The following is a 15,345-nucleotide window of genomic DNA, read 5'->3' as shown; positions in this document are numbered from 1 at the left end:
TATATTAGATTTGTGTATATAAATATATGCTAAATAATGTTAGTAGTAGTCGCCTTTGCATCTCTCTCTATATATATACATCTCTTTCTCGTGCCTTTTGCACCCAATCAGATCCACATCTCTGAGTGAAAATATCTCTCCACTTTATTTGGTCTTCCCTTTTTTCTTTTCCTCAGTCGTGCTAACCACTCTGTCACAAGTTTTAGCTTACATACTAATAAATATTTTTAATGTCTATCTGAAAAAAACTACTGAACCAGTATATGTGAAACTTATACCGGTAGATGCAACGCGAAGAGTTTTAAGTATATTATATGACATACATATAAACATCTGCGCTTTGCAGTTTCAATCTCTTTTAATTTAGATTATATACGTGACAAGTGTCCATTTTATGTTTACATGTAAATATAATATATACCTCAGCCTATTAACTATTAATTTATATTATGTATAGGTACAAAGTATGTCTATATTTGCTATAAATATAAAGTGATTAGGAAAATAAATATAAGTTTAAATAAAATGGTCAATAATTTAGCTTAAATATGTAAGATTTATGAACGTTTTTCACAACTATTTTTCACAATATGGTTTTTGTTTGATTGTTTATATCTGCATAATATTAGAAACTATACGTTTTTGTTTGTAGAAGTTTACCAGAGATTGGCTCTTTTAAATTGTCATTGTCAGTCTTTTAATAAAGTCAGTTTTTAAATAAGGGCAAGACCAGTTTGCACGCGCTTACACACGCGCTTGATTGCGCAAAATACATACAAGTTTGCTCAAATAAGATGAACGTTTATATAATAATGATTGAAAGTAAATTTATTTTACAGACAGAGGTAATATTTTAAATATTATTTTACAAGAATTTAATCGTTTATTATATTTACTAATAATTAAATATTGCTCAATTTTCGTAGAAATGGGTATGTATATTATAATTAATTTGATATATTCAATTTAATGTATAATTATTATGTTAATAATTTTTTTTTATACTTTTAAGGTCACTGTGAGTATAAATTAATAATATTATTGTAAGGTTAAATGTAGTAATACTTATATACACAACTTTATTCATTATTCAATTATTTAATATGTTTTCAGTATCAAGTAAGTTTACATTTTTTATGATGTAGATAGGTGGACGAGGAAATGGGTAACCTGATGGTATGTGGTCACCACCGCCCATGTATAATGGGTCTGTAAGAAATATTGTATGTATGTATTATATTAACCATTATCACCATCAATCTCGAGGACTTAAATGTTATGTCCCTCGTACGTGTAGTTACACTGGCTCACTTACCCTTCAAGCAACCTACAGCAACATACTGAGACTAGAATCTGTTTCATGTTATTTTACTTGGTTGTAGAATAACATGAAACAGGCAGGCTTTGTGCAAGCTGGTCTGGGTGGGTACCACCCACTTATCAGATATTCTACCGCCAAACGGCAACCCTTAATATTGTTGCGTTCGCGTTTGAACTCACCCTACGTTAGTGTAACAGGCATAATATGCGTTCCCAATCAAATCAAATCAAAATATAAGTTATTCAAGTAGGCTTTTACAAGCACTTTTGAATCGTCATTTAACAAACTAAAGTAAAGCTACCACCGGTTCGGAATGTAAATTCTACCGAGAAGAACCGGCAAGAAACTCAGTAGTTACTCTTTTTCAATATCTAAAAATACAGTCATGTTAATTAAATACAATTATATATGTATGTTATGTCTCCTGCCTGGAAATCAACGAGCATTAACTCCACGCTTTTTTTTCATCAATATACTCTTGTATCGAATAATATTCCTTCTTTACCAATGTTGGTGGTGCATTGGTCATGTAAGGAATCGTTCATAAATCTTACGACGCCAGTGTCTAGAGTGAAGTTGGTCCAATCATCTGTCTGCCGACCAATATTATAATTATTTAAATTTATTTTTACGTTCCATTATTATTGTGACATATTTAAATCTTAATAATTATATTTTCAGACGATCGTAAGTATATAACGCGTATATAAATTAAATAATAATTATTGTAATAATATATTATAATAATATTATTTCCAGGGTCGAGCAGTAAGTTAATTTATTGATTTACATTACTTACCCTTATTTGTAACAAATAACGAAACTAGTAGGAAAGGGGTGGGTTTACTAAAATATTGAATAATTCCAACTAGTAATGGTAAAACTATAATCCAACATATTATATTATGTACTATATTGTATATATTTGTATAATATATTAATCTTTTTTCATTGTATCTTGATTTTATTTTTTTAATTTTAAAAAATATTTTTATTATATATAATTTTTTTTCTTTTTTCAGATTGTAAGTATATTATTTATAAGTACAATTAATCAACATAATATAAATGTTTTAAAATAAAATATAATTGATATTACGTCATAACAGCCGGGGGTAAGTAAATATTATAAACATACAGTTGATTGCAATAGCAAGAACAGCATATAGAAACAACTTTGACCTTGAACTGCGTGCCATGATCTGATTGGTTCTAAGTTTTGCTTATATTTGCTCGTCCTGCCATTGGAATGTACACGTACTATAAGCAATACGTAACAATAAATCTTGCTATCTACTCTATATTTATTATAATATCCATATATTGTATTCAAGAAACGATTCATTACTCTTACGAATCGTAGACTTGTTTATCAGGCGTAATTCAAAAGCGTGCCTATAAAAAACGTTTCGTAACTATCGAAATCATTTCTAAGTTATTTAAGCTGAACGTGAGAATATGTCAATACTTGTTACTCTTAACTCAAAAACGACTAGTTAGGGAGTTGTTGACCCGATAAATGTCGATGACCAACAAATCTTCACTTGATCGCAATCGAATCGAAAGATTAAAGTAACCATTATAATAAAATTGGAGTATCTGTTTGTAATGTTAAGATATGCGCCTTTTACTAAATGCATATGTATACAGCGTACATATACCAAAATAACAATTTTTGTCTGTCTGTCTGGCTGTTTGTTCCGGCTAATCTCTGGAACGGCTAGACCGATTTTGACGGGACTTTCACTGGCAGATAGCTGATATAATAAGGAATAACTAAGGCTACCTTTGATTTAGAATAATAAAATAATAATAAAGTCACGCAACGTCCAGTACCGCGCGCAGTCCTCGCGCGTGCCACCACTCCGCCGTCACGTCGGCTGCCTCCTACCGGCGACTTAATATCACAAAAGCTGTCTAATACAGAATTAATAAGTTATAGTAAAAATTGCGAAGTTAACAATAACATTTTAGTTAAATTCGAACGCGCACGAAGTCGCGGACACGGCTAGTTATGAATAGAACGTATCATTGTAAATTAGTAGAATTACATTACAACATTAACAGACTGTAAATTTCCCACTGCTGGGCTAAGGCAGGTTTGGAGGATATTCCACCACGTTGCTTCAATGCGGGTTGGTGTATAGACATGTGGCAGAATTTCGTTGAAATTAGACACATGCAGGTTTCCTCACGATGTTTTCCTTTACCGACGAGCACGAGATCAATTATAAACACAAATTAAGCACATGAAAATTCAGTGGAGCTTGTCTGGGTTTGAACCCGCAATCATCGGTTAAGATGCACGCGTTCTAACCACTGGGCCATCTCGACTCTAGTAGAATTAATTGAGCATAAATTAACTGCCTTTTAGTGTAGTGGTTAGTTAATTATAAATGTTTAAATAAAATATTTCAGTGTGAATGCGTGACCCGGGGGCCAATATCATTATTCAAATTGAGAGGGAATATTAAATTTCCAAAAATAAAGGTACACGGTATATTTCTTTAAAATACTCAACATACTGTTAGGAATATGATCAAGTTAACACGCTGATATCGTTTCTTTATCAAACGGTATTCGGTTCGTTAGTATGAGTACGCCAGAATGAATGAGATCTAATGTTTGGCTGTTAAATATCTGATGGGTTACCTACACAGACGGGCGTGCACAAAGCCCTACCAGCAAGTAAATTATCAGTTAACATAATAATTATATGTCTGTATAGTATTTCTCACTTATCCGGCGGCTAAATCCTGTTTTCGACTCAAAGACTGGCTGAGCAAAAACATCAATAGATTTTCAGTCGACATATTCTTAGTAACAGTTATGCGTATTAAAATTGACAAAATCAAAATATACTTTATTCAAGTAGGCTCTTAAAAGCACTTTTAAATCGTCATCGTACAAACTTTGTTAAGTGAAGCAACCAACGGTTCGCAATGTAGATTCTAATGAGAAGAACCAGCAACATACTCAGTAGGTACTCTTTTTCAATATTTAAAATACAAAGTTCTCCATCGTCTATATAATTTTGTATTGAATAATATACTTTTTTATTCATGTATTTTTTACAAATTATTTGAATTTATGAATCGAGAAAGTTAAAAATATCTGCGGAATATTATAACAGAATACCTGGCCCCGAGAAGGATCTATTGACTTTGCAGAGTCGGAAACTACGTCTTAAAGTCAAACATTGATTACATTCCCATGCCTCAGAAAGCAAACACCTAAAGCCTTCGGTCCTGCCACAGAACTATTTCGTGACACAGTCGTGTATTCATCCCCAAGAATGACCGAAACTGCAAATTAAGTTTAAAAAAGGAATTCTATGAAGCGAGATAATCACACTTATTTTTTTACAGGTGACTCCTGAAAGATACGTGACATTACCCACGGAACCTAGTTCGACATTATGTCCTCCCTGCATCTGTAAACTCTGCCCGAGTGATAACGAAATAGAGAAGAAATAAATGGAATATGATTATAAATATAATTAAACTAATATACCGTGCAATTATAAAAAAAATATTTAGTCATTTAAACATTTTTTTTTAGAACGGCCTGTGTTTTATTTCTGTCATCATTAAAAAGAAAAAAGGTTAAACTTTAGTTATTTTATGCGGACATAAACTCATACATTATATCATTGAATATTAGCCTCGGGTTTACCTGCGCGAAACTTTTAAGCTCCAGCCCTCGAGCGGTGAAAAAAAAAAAGTAGCCTTCGTCTTTCCCCGGAACTCAAACTATGTGAAAACCAAATTTCATCGAAATCGGTTCAGCGGTTAAATCATGAAGGTAACAGACAGAGTTACTTTCGCATTTATAATATTAGTAGGGATAATATGTTTATCTAGGTATATATACTTGTGTAAATATATATGTCAGTATTAACATTCGTATAATACATATATTCATATGTAAAACTTGAACATATATGCCGTAACCACATATTATCTTAATTGATAGTGGAGGACCTGCCTTTGTAAGAATTTAGTAAAAACTTTTAAAATATAGGTATCTATTAATTTATTTCACCTAAAACGATACAAAATGAAAAACCTTATAAATTAGAAGGATGTCCTTGAATTGTTTCTCTTTAATGTTCTAACGTAATCAGAATCATTGCTGGATGTATATACGGATGCCTTCGACATGTGAATTAATTTTACGTCCATTTCTTCATTCCGACCGGGATCCGAAGAAGAGGCGAGCTTGGATTTTTTACGCAGTAAAGATAATACACTTTTAACTATATTCTTCTTTGCTTTACTTGAAACCGTAGATGCTGCTGATTCCTTTACATCGTTAAAGTCACTGGAAAAGGTGTATTTTGATATATTTTCTCCCACAAGATAAGTAACACCTCGTTCTGATAAGAAATCGTCAATAGAGTCATTGGAGAAATAAATTTGTGCACCCTTTTCCGGTGAAATAGACGGAGCACCAGGATTAGAAAAATCACCTTTGTATCGACTGTTATTTTTCATCTGCCTTAATTCAGATACATCGAAGCAATTATAACTGTGGCATTTAATTTCTTTCTCCGAAGATATATTATTGGGTTCGCCGTCAGAGTCTTCTAATTCCAATTTCTCTATGTTATGAACTCTACTCTCAGCTGTAGCCTTGTCCTTCTCTAAAGCCTTTTCATCTTCAAATGCAACTTTTGTTTCGCAATTTCGTTTTACTCTATCGGTCTTGGATAAATCAGCATCATTTGCATTTGGGCTGTCTAATACCTTGATAACTTCAGCATCTTTATTTATTTCAGTAATTGCTTCCGATTTAAATTTCTTCCAATCTCGTCTATTTAAACATTTAGATAATATGTCATCAGACATACTTGTTTTCAAATTTTGATTCTCCTTCTGACATGCTTTGTAGCATTTGATTCTTTGCTCGGCGTTATTGGAAGTTTCACTTAAATATTGATAATCAGTTTCAATGTCAATATTACTTGTACCAATCAATGGTGTCGTAACTGAAACGTCTTGACGGTAGTTAAAAAACTTCCTAACGACTTTTTTCTCTTCGTTACACTTACAAGTTTTAGTCAAGCAATATAAAATTGTACAAATCAGAAAGCATTGTATTGTTACGACAGAACTAAGAACAATTAGAGTCCACTTATTGTCCATGAAATATCTTTTCCAAAAGGATTTTAAGCAAAAATTTTTCACGTGTTTATTTTCAGATTCAAATTTATGTTTCGTTGGTGTTGAAGTGGTTATACTTATAATGTTATCTATTAAATCAAGTGTGTTTTCAATTTCTGTATTATTAGGTTCGAATTTTCTTATGATTAAGACGTCTTTAGGGTGTCTGTTCCCTCTATTCCTACTCAATTCCTTGACTTCCTCTAAATCTCCTTCATTTATTGATTCTCCTTCACATTGATTGTTAATTGGATTATATATAACAGTTGGATATTCAGATTCATCATCAGAAACACAAGAAGGTACTAATATACATCTTTTACGCTTCCTGCTAAAATAGGGCTTAATTCCATTGTAATATGTATCACAATTGACTGGTCTGCAATCGTTCAATGGATCCTCATCTCTATTTTTACAATGCTTTAAATTCCTAACAAACTTAAAATCATTATTTCCTAATGTTGTATCGAAATTTATCTTCACAGCGTTTCTTTTATTGGGACCACTATTTGATTTCGAGTCTATGAACACAGTACAGAAACCAATTCTTCCATAAACATCTAATAGAGGCGCAGCAACCCTTAAAGTTTTACTTCCACCTAAAATATATATAGAGCATAAAAATTCTTAACTAGTTTTTAAATAATCTTAGAAATAAGCATTTGCATTTGTAACATCACAATTATTTAAGTGAAAATTTAATTTCCTCTTCAATATTAAGAAATACATATGTAAAATGACTGTTAATTAAGTCTACACGACTTTCCCCTTTTTGTTTAACATTTTTCGTCGAGTGCAATATAGTTTTCATCACATCATCTACTTACCTTTTAAAACCACATCAGAACATCCTCCTATAATATTTAAATAATCACAATCAAAGCCTCCAACATCTTTAACACAACATATATCTGGAGTTATTTGTACATCGTAATCGCTATTATGTGATGTATTATTAATTTTTATAAAAAATATCAATCCTATCGACGATGCATTCGGACTTTCTAGACCGGCTTCCGAAAATAATTCAGGATTACCGTCTGTTCCAATTTCACGTAAAAATATAACGATTATAACAAATATATATGTATAAAACTTCATCTGTCAATGTACTACGTAAATGACTGACTCATGACACCGCCCAAAATAATTTTATTTTTCATGAATATATTTAGTTAGTATAAAAACTTTTTGGTTAAAAACATCTTAAATTACAGAGCTGTTTAAACAAATATCGAGAGAACAGATAACTGTACCGAAATGAAATACATATGTTTGTTACTAAAGGATGAAAAACTTAACACTCCAAAAAGGAGGAAAACTTTAAATTAAAATAAGCAAACTATAACAATAGTATTTGGAGTTTTTCGAAGATTAACTTATACAATTTTGACCGCTTTGGTCTAGAAGTTACACCTTCAAGGCTTCAATATCCAGGATAAAACAACGTAAAAAGTTCTGATATATAAAAGTTTGTAATGTTTACATTCTGTAAAGCACGTAACTTGCTTCAGCGCTTGAACTCAATCTAATTGTGTCAGATTTGTCACTCTATCACATGAGTGTGACGGAATAGAGTGTACTTATTTGCACACTATACTGTTTCCTGTGTATATGGCTATTGCCTCGAGACTATCCGCGGCCAAAAAATCAAAAAAAATATTTTGCTCGATCAGAAGTTCATGTTAGTCACTATTATGTAAAAAAAAAAAAACGAGTATACTTATTTGTCTTTCGTTCAGTATAATAAATTGCAAATTTGCAATAAGACAACATTTAAGATTTTCAATAACAATAAAATTTACAAATGTAAATTATACATAATTATACATTATACATAATAAAATAATATTTTAACTACAAAACGAAATGTCTGAATTAATGGACAGTTCACACAATTTTTCGGTTAAGAGTTATAAATACCTGATCTGAATAAGAGCGTATACTCAAACCGTCGTGTTTACCTTGCTAAGCTCCTGACAGAATTGGAAAGAGTGACATTACTTGACTATTTTGGCGAAAATTAAATTTATTGCGTTAATTAAATTGTTTAATTCGCGTTTAACACGCTAGAACTGCGCTACGACGAATTATCGTCAATTCTACTGTATCGTCTAGGAGTATCATCGAATGGCGGTAAACCAAATAACTCTGGCTGGAAGTCCATGAGGGATTGGATGACGATTGTCGCGTGACGCGTGTGCTCCCGATCCAGACGAGTGTCAGGAATCATGACTACCTGAGGAAGATATTGAAGTAGTATTGCCATCTCCAAATTCTTTAGCTTAATTAGATATACCCTAATTTATTTGTTAAAAATGGAAAAAGAATCGGGCCCTCACCGCCTCTCTCCATCCTCTCTTTAACTTATATTGCCCTTAAAAATTATAGATAGGAAAAAAATATCTTGTGAACAGGGTCGAGGTTGTCTAGCTTCAGGAGCTGGCGAGATGGCTGACCCGCTCTTTTCAAAGCTTAGGTTAGAGGAAGAACTCCAGGGCCCAGATGCATTACACCACCTGGCCCAATGATAGCTACGCCACTGCTTGTGCCTATAGTTTCACTGGCTTACTCACACTTTAAACTGGAACACTACAGTACTAAGTATTACTGTTTGTCTGTACATAAGGAGTGGGTGGTATCTATCCAAACGGGCACAAAGCTCTATCACGAAGTAGGACGTCATTGCTTAAATTGTGCAACTTTATATAATAAATAGATACAGATTACCTGCATTCCTGCTTCTATCGCAGACGTAACACCGACTGCTGAATCTTCAAAGACGAGACACTGTAATATTGACAATCCTTAAAAAAGTCTAATATAAAAATAATGATAAGAAAATAATAAAACAGCGTAAGTCACTTGTAAAATTTATGCGATTAAGGTCGTTTTGACATTAAACTATATGCGTGTATGATTAAGCTATCACGGATAAAACCAGTGCAATGCTTTTAAGCGAAACAAGTGTGGACGGTAGACGTCATATTTGATTTTATTGATTTGTGAGCAATTAGAGGATGATAACATGTATTAGCCGAGATGGCCCAGTGGTTAAAACGCGTGCATCTTAACCGATGATTTCGGGTTCAAACCCAGGCAGGCACTACTGAATTTACATGTGCTTAATTTGTTTATAATTCATCTCGTGCTCGGCGGTGAAGGAAAACATCGTGAGGAAACCTGCATGTGTCTAATTTCAACGAAATTCTGCCACATGTGTATTCCACCAACCCGCATTGGAGGAGCGTGGTGGAATATGCTCCATACCTTCTCCTCAACGGGAGAGGAGGCCTTAGCCCAGCAGTGGGAAATTTACAGGCTGATTATGTATTTTATGTAACATGTATTTGCTCTGCGTATTATTTGCCGTAATTCTGAAAAATATGAAGCAATGTAAAATAAATGCCATTAGCAAATTTTCATTTTTATAAATCAATAAAACATCTTTTTTTTATATATATATCTTTATTTAATTAAGGGACTTTTATTTATACAAAATATGTCAGTCCCATTGTTCTCTTACAATTTACCTTATCTAATACAATATAACAACTTATTTCTAGAAATTACATGATTATTAATTAGCTATATCTTAAATTATATTTTTAGAGAGGCTGCATGTGTGCCAGAACTATATCATAAATAGTTTTAGCCGAAAATGCCGTTGGTTCTGTTAGGATACTTTGGAAAACACCGACATCCAATAGATTCATATTTAATTTAGTAATTGCTGCAGCTCTCTATTCTGTTCTTGGCACATTCTGTTAAGATATGATATAAATCTTCCACTTTGTTGCAATATTCACAATTGGGTGATTCTATTTTTCTCATCAAATATGCTAATTTCTTTGATGGAATGTGTCCGGAACGGCATCTTAAGCCTATCGTTATATACAACTTTGTCAATTCACAATTTTCAAACCAAGGTTTATGAGGAGGGACAATCTGTATAGTTTTATACCATATTCCTTTTGTCCGTTGATCTTACTTCCACATATGTTTTCCAGGTTTCAAAGCATCTAGTCCTAACCACTTTTAAATATTTCGAATAATATGGCTTTACTTCTATATCTGTTCCAGTTTTATCCACCTCCTCGTTACCCTTTAACCCAATATGAGAGGGTATCCACTGTAGTCTTAGTGTGATACCTTTTTTTAAAAAATAATAAATTTTGTCCAATATATAATATGATGTAGGAACAGCCCTTGATCCATGGGCGCATTTCATGATATGTTGGAGTCCGCTTTTGCTATTAGAAAAAATCACAATATTGTTATCATTTAAATCAGTTGCATAAGACAATTCTTCCAAAATGGCGATAAGTTCTACAGACATAATGCTAATGACATTATTCTTTATTCTGAAGCCCCGAGAATAACTCCTTCTTACATCATAGAATGCTGCTCAACATCCTTTGATATTCCTTGATCCATCAGTAAATATATTACACCATCCATTATATTTACTATGCCTTTAAAATATCCACTTTAAGGTTATATTTTTCATAAGAATTCTTTGATGTAGTCATGCTTTCTGAATCGGTTTTAATAGTTTCCGACGTCTTTATTAGTGTGACCCAAATATTTGGGGCAAACATGTTTAATAAATCAGAAGAGTAAACATTCATGTCTCTTAACTCGTTGTAGGATGCCATTAGTAAAGGTGGTTTCCTTTTTGTATAATATACGCTCGATTGAAGACTTAATGTGTTTAAAGTAACAAAGGTTTTACAATTGGAAATAGCTAAACTTTTTAGGCAAAATCTATAGGCAAGATATTGTCTCCTTATATGCAAAGGTGTAAAATAGCATTTCGGTTTAAATTTCGACTCAGATTTGTTGCTGAATTTTATCCAAGGAATATGGTTGTTTGGAGATTGATTTATAGTCATTTCAAAAAAATCATATAACTCTCGTATATTTGCATAGCCGTAGTAGTTGTTTATTAATAGTAATTGATGGACTGTTTGTTTATAGGATTTCGAATCAGCCTGCTTAATATTACGTTTTGTAATTTGTATGTATTCATCTTTAAAATTAATAGACACTTTTATGATAAGGTGATCACTACCAATACTCTCATTCGTAACCTTCCATGTAAAATCTATATATATATATAAAACGCCATCTACTTCGGTAAAACTTGTAACGATGTTATGCATACACCGTGGGTAGATTCGTTTTGTTCGTTTATCATATTTTCATGTCTACCCTCACTATTTGTATTTTTACTCAACATTGTGTGGGTCTCTCCTCTATTTATTTTTTTTGGGTTTTCTTCATTACTTTTGTAAATTTCGCTGGTCTCTTCGCTGTTACCCGTACACCGTTTTTCGTTACGCTCTAACATTCCGGATGTTTTGTCTTGACATGTTAATTCAACTTCATTTTCTTCAATCATTTCAGAATCACTTTTCCACCAACTACTTTTATTAGAGTCTTCGCATCACTTTTTTCGTTCATATTCAGCAATTAAGTATGATTTACTAGATGAAGTACACTCGAATATTTTTTTAAAAATCAACCACTTTATAACGCGTCCGTTCCCTACAACGGGTCAGTGTCAACTATCAATCTAAACATTTTATTTAAAAAAAAAAAAACTCAAATTTAAATGATCCCAAATGGAAAGTAAGTATTTTTCCAAAACGCTTCATAAATTAAAGCGCTTTTTTTTGCCGTCGATTAAATCAATAACGTAATACGTAATAATATCAAATTATGTAGTTAATAAAAGAGCTTAGTGTTAGTATTCCTTGGTTTACCCCACATATAATTTTGTTTACTGGGAGAATTTAATTATATTTTTTTTTTCATGGGATATGTTGATGAGCGGCTCAACCCTACCAATTTTTTTAGTGATACTTACAGTGCCCTAAATGAATTAAGGAATTAATTAATACTAATATTCCTATTTACCTCCTCCTTTTAAGCTTATCACTTGTGTTAGGAGTGGGGACGACAATAGCCCAAGGGGTCAGGAACGGCAGTCGATCCTGCGACTCTTCATATCGCGAGGCGGCCATTAACCATTGCGCTATTGACGCTTATCATTTATAATTATAACAGTAATTCCAACCTGTTTCGGTTTTGGTTTATCAGGAAATCTGGATGCAGCCACAAGATATATATCAGGCTTTGGCTTCCCATGGAAAACTTCCGGGTCTGTTACGCTAACCTTAATTAAAAACATACATTTAGATTTGTATCGTTATTTACTTACTGTGAAAAACTAAGTATAAATAATAATCATAATTTAACGTACAACTTTTAACATGATGTAGGTGATCTAGGATGCTATATCGAACACAAAATGATGTTTATAGGCCACCACTGTAGCCAAAATGAGAGATGGCACAGCATATGCTGGAGGCTGCCCCAAGCTACAGAAGGAAAGGTCGGCAAAGACAGACGAGACCTCTTCTAGCTGGGAGTCGTACCAGCGTTGCCCTGGAGGCAATCCATGTGCGTCCTGCACGGGACAACTAACTTAGCATATAATAACTTTTTAATGTTTATCCACCGTAGTGGTAGGATAACTTACCACTTATCTGAAAGGTCTGTCGATAACTCCTCTACTTACTTTGTGATGAAATAGACCAAACAGCTTAGGTCTCGCCGTGGCATGAAGCCTAACCGCTTGCTCGGTTGAGTTTGTCGCTAAGGCAATTGGGATCTTATAGTCGTGGAGATGAGTTAGGAGACGCTCTGCTCCTGAATTATGACATAATGTTGTAAGTCATTAAAGGGAATTGGGGGCTTAAGACTTATTTGTCTTTTGACGCTGTGAAAATCGTCTTAAAAATATCTTGAGTCGTCAGCGAATAACCGAGTTTTTCACCAAACAAACTTCGTTGTCAAAATTATTTGCAAAATTCTGATAGATTTAAAAATCAAAATTAAAATTGTTTACAGAAAGTCTCAATTGTTATTATCAAAAATATTTATTTCTTACAGCCGTGACAGCCTAGTTTTAATTGAAAGTTATGGTTTTCAATCTGGTTCGGTGGAGAAGGAACACCAAATCACAATGGAAAAAGTTCCAACACTCCTAACTCCTTTAGAGAATTTTTTACATTAATATTTATTATTTTAATTGTGAATTAATATTTTACAGATTACGCAAAACTATTTCGTAGTGCGAAAAAAAAATTATACTAGTCTTCCTCAAATAAAACTAAATTACCTTTTTGTAACGGCGCACTCGGTAACAGTTTCTCAGCTAAATCTCCCAATTGCCTTTCAAATTCGTACGTCGATATCGGCATTTTCAATTCATTGACCACAGTCTCGCAAATTTGTTTATCAGTAACGCCGTACAACTGCAAAATTTTGAATTAATACAGCCACTATCACTGAAACCCTTAAATGTTTTGAGATAAATTTATATAAAGACCGTTGAAGTAGGCGAGTACTAGAGTGGACACCGCGGTTCGGCAAACGGAATCCAGTTAGGAGGGACATTGACCTGACTCCTGAAAATACCCGGTACCCAACTGGATGCGGAAGGCTGAGAACATTGTTCAACGTAGTTTATGGTTGGCTGACAACGACAAATCGAAGGGAACCGATTCAATTCTTGATATCGAATTGCATTTTCATTTACAATAATAATAAATCTTTGTTTATTCCTTATTTTTTTTTTGTTTTATGTTGTATATTATGTCTTCTTATCCACGAACACAGCCATTCTTAACGAAAACTGGCTAAATGCACACGATAATACAAGCACTCTGAAAGCGACACTCGATTCAGTGCAACGTCTGAATACTTAAGGACGTAAAGGGCTAACCTTGATTTGTAAAGCTTTCGTATATACTCTGTTATATTTATCGCATATTTTCTTTATCATTTGGTGGTATATAACTTCAGAATCTGGAAATCATAAATGTCCTCTTGTAAAGGTCTTGATTCGCACCACGGGTCGGGCCGGTAATTATTTTAAATTATTTATAAAAAAATATTAGAACAGGCTCGGAATTTAAATGTTAGCAGTGTGTACATTTTGTGTGGATGCATGTGAACCCGTTGATTCTGCTCGTGAACTCTTTATGGTCATATTGGATTTGCCATCAGGTTATGAAATGATGGAAGTCCCTTAAGAATCAATCAGAAGGACATCATCATCTCTTTTTACAGCTATTAACAATGATCAATTTAGTCCTCGCTTACCTTAGACCTTGAACAATTTTTGGTGGTAAGGGTTTAGTTTAGGCAGTTTTATAATTGCAGGCTCAAGGGACGTAACATCTTTGTTACCAAGGTTGGAGGTGCATTGGCGATTGAAGGGATGGTGATTAATTCTCATAGTGCCATTGTCTATGGACGGTACTGATCTACCATCAGATGGCTCAATTACTAGTATGCCTACGAAAAAAAAATTTTTTTTTAAAAATATGTATATCTCACTCAAAACGGTCCCATCCATATCAAATAAACAGTGCGTTACTTTAAAATAGCATTTCTTGTAAGAACTCCCGTTGTCAATATTCGAAAAACCTTTTTATTGCCCAATGAATAATTTCTAAACATTATTTTTCGAAACATTATGAATCAAATAGAATGGAAAATTTTAATGAAAATAATGTTATTATTATTTTGACATTGTATATCAAATTGACATAAAGAATATACACTTGTCAGAATCGTCCTAATTTATCGTTCGTGACGTCGCGTGTAAAGCGATACAATTAAAACACTTGTCTTAACATGGTAACATTTACCATTGAATCTTTAGACCCTGTATAGATCTATTCGAATTTCGGATGGCAATATATTAGAGGCCTTTAAATGGTCAATTTTATTTTCACTTTAAGTTATTTGTGGATAAGACGTTTTTTTTAAAAATTAAGTCAT

The 15,345-nt window shown here is 33.1% G+C and overlaps 2 protein-coding genes across 2 annotated transcripts; both read right to left on the bottom strand.

Annotated features, from left to right (window-relative positions):
- Window positions 1-5,390: 5,390 nt before the first annotated feature.
- On the bottom strand, window positions 5,391-7,587 carry LOC113391742 (uncharacterized). The gene is made up of 2 exons (XM_026627801.2): window positions 7,314-7,587; window positions 5,391-7,085 (listed from the first exon to the last, which is right to left on the bottom strand). The coding sequence occupies exons 1-2, from the start codon at window positions 7,585-7,587 to the stop codon at window positions 5,398-5,400; spliced, it is 1,962 nt and encodes a 653-aa protein (XP_026483586.2). The 3' UTR covers window positions 5,391-5,397.
- A 949-nt stretch (window positions 7,588-8,536) lies between these two features.
- Window positions 8,537-14,358, bottom strand: LOC113391741 (probable pseudouridine-5'-phosphatase). Its single transcript, XM_064220004.1, has 6 exons — window positions 14,282-14,358; window positions 13,676-13,811; window positions 13,073-13,203; window positions 12,569-12,667; window positions 9,217-9,276; window positions 8,537-8,725 (listed from the first exon to the last, which is right to left on the bottom strand). The coding sequence occupies exons 1-6, from the start codon at window positions 14,339-14,341 to the stop codon at window positions 8,567-8,569; spliced, it is 645 nt and encodes a 214-aa protein (XP_064076074.1). The 5' UTR covers window positions 14,342-14,358; the 3' UTR covers window positions 8,537-8,566.
- Between the last annotated feature and the right edge of the window lie 987 nt (window positions 14,359-15,345).

This window comes from Vanessa tameamea, chromosome 30 (genome assembly GCF_037043105.1).
Source record: "Vanessa tameamea isolate UH-Manoa-2023 chromosome 30, ilVanTame1 primary haplotype, whole genome shotgun sequence".
In the NCBI taxonomy this organism is placed as follows: Eukaryota; Metazoa; Arthropoda; class Insecta; order Lepidoptera; family Nymphalidae; genus Vanessa; species Vanessa tameamea.
This window is presented reverse-complemented; position numbering and strand designations above follow the sequence as displayed.

Coding starts and splice junctions, on each gene's coding strand:
- LOC113391742 (XM_026627801.2), bottom strand. CDS start 7,587: ATGAAGTTTTATACATATATATTTGTTATAATCGTTATATTTTTACGT. Junction 7,086..7,313: donor TTCTGATGTGGTTTTAAAAG/GTAAGTAGATGA, acceptor TATATATTTTAG/GTGGAAGTAAAACTTTAAGG.
- LOC113391741 (XM_064220004.1), bottom strand. CDS start 14,341: ATGATAAAGAAAATATGCGATAAATATAACAGAGTATATACGAAAGCT. Junction 13,812..14,281: donor CGAAAGCTTTACAAATCAAG/GTTAGCCCTTTA, acceptor AAAATTTTGCAG/TTGTACGGCGTTACTGATAA. Junction 12,668..13,072: donor TTGGTCTATTTCATCACAAA/GTAAGTAGAGGA, acceptor TTTTTAATTAAG/GTTAGCGTAACAGACCCGGA.